At 44.8% G+C, this 5,568-nt stretch overlaps 1 protein-coding gene across 1 annotated transcript; it reads left to right on the plus strand.

Moving 5' to 3' along the window:
* The first annotated feature begins 3,130 nt into the window (after window positions 1-3,130).
* LOC145105277 (uncharacterized) lies at window positions 3,131-4,714 on the plus strand. The gene is made up of 3 exons (XM_079042404.1): window positions 3,131-3,321; window positions 3,498-4,488; window positions 4,595-4,714. Exons 1-3 carry the CDS (start codon window positions 3,131-3,133, stop codon window positions 4,712-4,714), a joined length of 1,302 nt encoding a protein of 433 aa, XP_078898530.1.
* Window positions 4,715-5,568: the final 854 nt, after the last annotated feature.

Below are 5,568 nucleotides of genomic sequence, written 5' to 3' on the forward strand. Positions count from 1 at the left end.
GGAATATTTGCTTTGACGATAAGGTCAAAGAGTTTGGCTTCTCTAAAAGTGAAGATGAATCATGTGTATATGTCAAAGCTAGTGAGAGTATAGTAACCTTCCTAGTTTTATATGTTGATGACATACTTCTTATAGGAAACAACATTCCAGCTTTGCAAGAGGTTATGTCTTGGCTTGGAAAGTGTTTCAATATGAAGGATCTAGGAGAGGCTGCTTATATTCTAGAAATAAGGATTTTGAGAGACAGGAGTAAAAGGCTAATTGGACTTAGTCAAAGTACATACTTGGAAAAGGTGCTAAAATGTTTTAGCATGGAGAATTCCAAGAAAGGAGAATTGCCTATACAGAGTAATCCCAAACTGAGTAAGACTGAGAGCCAGAGTACTGATGCAAAGATATCAGAAATGAGTAGAGTTCCATATGCTTCTGCTGTTGGATCTATCATGTATGATATGCCATGTACTCGTCCTGATGTGGCTTTTGCTTTGAGCATGGCTAGTCATTATCAGGGAAATACATGTAGAGCTCATTGGATTACTGTTAACGTTACCGTATGCGATCACGTTAAATCTGACAGAAAACACTGACGGGATGTTATCCCGCTAGGGCCTTGGCCGGGTTTTGGCCTTAGCCCGAACAGGCCAACGCCGGGACGACAACCCACTTTCCCCCACGAGGAAGAATATTCCTTGTAATCCTCTCATTCTCTCATGACCAATCAGGTCATGACAAAGAGGTTGATGACGCCCGGAACTGACGTCACCTGGCTGTTAGACGGCGTGAGTGTACTTCTCCGAGTAGGAAAGTGCCACGTCTCACTCCCACATGGGGGAGTCACCCCATTCCATTAGCAACAGGTATAAAAAAAATTCCTTCCTTCCCAAGGAAGGCGATCATCTTCTTCCCTATACAATTTACCCTAATCTCTCTTAACATAAAAGCTAACTTGATCGTTGGAGTGACGTCCTGGGTGAACCGTCGGTCGTCCTCTAACGATTCCTTTGTGTTTTGTATCTAAGACACCTTCCAAGACCGATTCACCAACAAACGATCAATTACTTAGAGAACATGTTACAACATTTGGCGTCATCCAGACGTATCCTCAGGGTGATACAGCCAATAGACGACGCTCGTTCTCTGCAAAACGGGGATCTAAACCCAACAACATTTGGGATGGTAGAAAAAGATCTGTTCAGAACACCGGTGATAGTAAACGAGGGACATCACCACGAGTGTAGAACATAGACCTCAATCCAGGTGCTAATGGTGCAGGTCCCCCCAATTATGACGGAAGTAGCAGAGCCAGTACTCAAGAGCAGTTTCCGGCAACTATCATTAGAAGGTTTGCTGCCTCAAATGGCGATAACACATCCCGATCTGCTGCAGGAACCTCCGTATGATGGCACCAAGGTACTCACTATATATAAATCCCATAAGAGAAACGCAACTCACCAAACGGAGGATGAGATAGAAGTACTCTCGAGAAATCTACTCAATATCACTTTTTCGAGTAGCGATCCCAGGCCGTTGAACTGGGATCCGAAAGATCCACTCCTCATATCTGGAAACATTCATCATACGAAAATCCATTGGATATACATCGACAACGGTAGTTGCTCCGACATACTCTATGAGCATTGTTTCAGGCAACTACCAAAAACATGGAAGGAGGGGCTACGGCCCCCAACTGGAGGACCGTTGGTGGGGTTCACTGATCACAGCTTCTGGCCATTGGGCACTATCCGGCTGCCCTTAACGTTGGTTAGTCATGACAAAAGGGACAGAATCACAATAACAATCGAATTCTCTGTGATTCGGTTTCCAGCAGAACCCAATATTCTGCTCGGACGATCAGCAATCTCCCTACTACAATTCGTGCCATCGACGATACATGGCATAGTTAGAAAGCACACGCCACGGATCAACAAAAATTATTTCCACAAACACCAAGGTGCAACACTGCCATCAGATTATTGCTGCTCCCGAGTTGGTGCGAGCTCCAAAAAATTTGAAGGAGGATTGTTCTACTGTACAACACCATATAAACGTGGAATACCCAGAGCAGCTTGTGCGAATCAGTGCTCACCTATCAGGCAAGACCAAGGAACGAATGGTAGCGCTCCTGAAGCAGTATTCCGTTGTTTTCGCCTGAAATCCAACATATCTGACAGGTGTAGATCGACAGGTTATAGCGCATAGTCTCAATATCACGCCCGGAAGCAATCCTATCATACAAAAGAAGAGGGGCCAGGCGGAAGACCGGAACAGGGCTATAAATGCAGAAGTAGCTGATCTAGTGAGTGCCGGCATACTTAGGGAAGCAATGTTCCCGACATGGATAACAAATCCTGTTATGGTAAAGAAAGCCAATGGATCATGGCGAATGTGCATTGATTATTCAGACCTTAATAACGCTTGTCCAAAGGATTATTATCCCCTTTCGGAGATAGATCAGAAAGTCAAATCGCTCGAAGGGTTTCAGTTCAAATATTTCCTTGACTCGTACAAAGGCTATCATCAAGTACAGATGAAACGAGAGGACGAGGCGAAAACAACCTTTCACACTGAGAAGGGCACTTTCTGCTACCAGAAAATGTCGTTCGGACTCAAAAACGCGGGTGCTACATATCAGAGACTAATGGACAAGATATTCGCTGATTAAATTGGTAGGAATATCGAGGTCTACGTTGATGACTTGGTACTCAAGAGCCGTAATGAAGAAACATTACTCCATGATGTGGAAGAAACTTTTAAAATGCTAGCTAAAGCGCATATGAGGTTAAACCCGACCAAGTGTACTTTCGGTGTAGAGGAAGGTCAATTCCTTGGGTATCAAATATCCAAGGAAGGGATTCTACCTAATCCCATCAAAATCCAAGAGTTCCTCGAGTCGAAAACTCCCCACAACCTCAAGGGTGTGCAAGAGATCAACGGTCGGCTAACGGCATTGGGAAGATTCATTGTCAAATCAGCAGAAAAGGCGCTTCCTCTATACCAAACCCTCAAAGGGTGCTTAGATAAAAAGCAGTTCAAATAGACAGAAAGAGCAGATGAAGCATTACAATGACTGAAAGATGCCTTACACCAACTACCGGCCCTCGCTTGCCTGCTACCAAGGGAGACACTACAGATGTATTTTGTAGCTTCAGATGAAGCTCTCTCCCCCGTGTTGGCGGTGGAGAGGGATGGCAAACAGATCCCCGTCCACTTTGTGAGTAGTGCCTTGCAAGGGCCAGAGGTTAATTACCCGGCTTTAGAGAAACTGGTCCTCGCCATGGTATATGTGCCAGGCGGGTACGACGGTATTTTCAAGTCCACAAGGTGGATGTTCTAACCAGTTACCCGATAAAGCAAGTTCCGCTAAGGCCAGAAAAGTCTGGACGCCTGGCCAAGTGGGCCATAGAATTGGGCTAACACGATATCAATTATCACCCCCGGACTAGCATCAAGGCCCAGGCCCTTGCAGATTTCCTAGTCAAAATCCCATATACTATAAGGGGAGTACCGACGACAATCTTCATCGACCCATTGGAGCCTAAAGCCGAGAAAGAGCTTTGGAAATTATACACCGACGGCGCAGCAAGTAAAGAAGGCTCAGGCGCAGGCCTGATCCTTCAAATCCCCAAAGGTGAAGAAATCACTTACGCATTACGATTCGATTTCCAAGTATCTAATAACGAGGCAGAGTATGAAGCACTCCTAACAGGCCTGAGGTTGGAAAAGGAGGTTGGTGCCAAGCAATTAGCAACTCTCGGTGATTCGTTACTCATTACAAACCAGATAAACAGAACATATGAAGCCAAAGATCCAAGGATGCAGAAATACCTAGATGCGGTCTGTAGCTTAACCAGCACATTCAAAAACTTTTCGATAAAGCAAATTTCCCGTGGAAAGCAAACTTCCTATGATCACCTAACAAAGAAAGTGTTAGTCGAAGTGCTCCGAGAGAGAAGCGTTGATAACCAAAAGGTTAATACAGTCTCGACTATCCCAGAATGGACCAAACCATACGTTGATTACTTATGCCATGGTGTACTCCCGGACGACCCAGAAGAAGCAAGAAAAGTCAAGGTCAGGGTGCCACATTTCGCAATCAGAGACAACCAACTGTATCGAAGGGGGTATTTAAGCCCATGGCTAAAGTGCATCTCTAAGACAGAAGGACAGACGCTCCTGGAGGAAATTCATTCCGGAGACGCGGCAGCACACGAAGGTGCTCGAGCGCTCACAGGCAAAATACTCTGCCTAGGAGTATACTGGCCAGACGTATACAACGAGGCAGCAGCCCTAACCAAGAAATGCAAAGAATGTCAAACATTCGCTCATTTCCAGAATCAACTGGCCATGTCGTTGACCAGCATCACCAGCCCCTGGCCCTTCCATCAATGGGGGATTGACGTAGTGGGACCATTCCTACTAACGCGGGGTGTGAAATTCTTGTTAGTTGTTGTGGATTATTTTACAAAGTGGATAGAGGTGGAACCGCTGGTCACTGTCACGTGAAAGCAAATGATAAAGTTCATGACCAAAAATATCTTGGCTCGCTTTGGTACACCCAGAGTTATCATAAGTGACAATGGAACACATTTTGAAGGGAGCCCCTTCAATGAGCGGTGTGAAAACAAGAAAATTCACCGCCGGTTCACGTCCGTGGCGCACCCTCAGGCCAATGGAAAAACTGAAATATCAAACAAGACCATTGTCAATGGTTTAAAGAAAAGGTTACTCAGATCAAAGTCTGCCTGGGTGGACGAGCTCCCGAGAGTGTTGTGGTCATATCGTACCACTACAAGGTCAAGCACGGGAGAAACGCCATTCAACCTTACCTATGGGACGGAAGCAGTCCTCCCATTGGAAATAGTAGTTGGCTCACTATGAACAGAGAGTTTCGAGGAAACAACCAATGAGGCAAGGTGACGCCAGGACTTAGACATGCTAGATGAAAAATGCGAGGCTGCACAGATGCGCCAAGCATTATACAAATCGCATACTGAGAACTATTACAACCGCCAAGTCCGGGTTAAGAATTTCAAAGTTGGAGAATGGGTGTTAAGGAAAAATGAGTCCAACCACACCGAGCCATTAGGAAAACTCAGCGTCACTTGGGAGGGACCGTACAAAATTGTGGAAGCCCATAAGAATGGCGCTTACGTACTAGAAGCCCTGGACGGGCATGCAATCCCAAGAACTTGGAATGCGCAGAGCCTGCGCCATTTCTATTCTTAAACGGGTGTCAAAGATAAATTAAATGTTAGAAAAGGCATTGTTTATTAGTTTTGGAATGTAAATTTAATCAGTAAGAAGTAGTTTACCATTTCCAGTCTTATGACACTCCAATAATAAAAGAATTAGAAAAAAGAGAAAGAGCAATTCAGATGCTCCTTACTTTCAAGCTTGAAAAATAAAATAAAGAGGTTGTGTACATTTACCATGTGACAACAATGATTGATCATCCAACGTCACATGAGCGAAATCGTTACAAGGAGGCAGCCAGGGGGTTTACATGAAAAAAAAGGTTCATAACATTTCCCCCAAAACATGTTCATCACTCACATTATAGCAAACGTT

This window comes from Lactuca virosa, chromosome 4, assembly GCF_052849685.1.
Source record: "Lactuca virosa cultivar CGN04683 chromosome 4, Lactuca_virosa_CGN04683_v6, whole genome shotgun sequence".
Taxonomy (NCBI): Eukaryota; Viridiplantae; Streptophyta; class Magnoliopsida; order Asterales; family Asteraceae; genus Lactuca; species Lactuca virosa.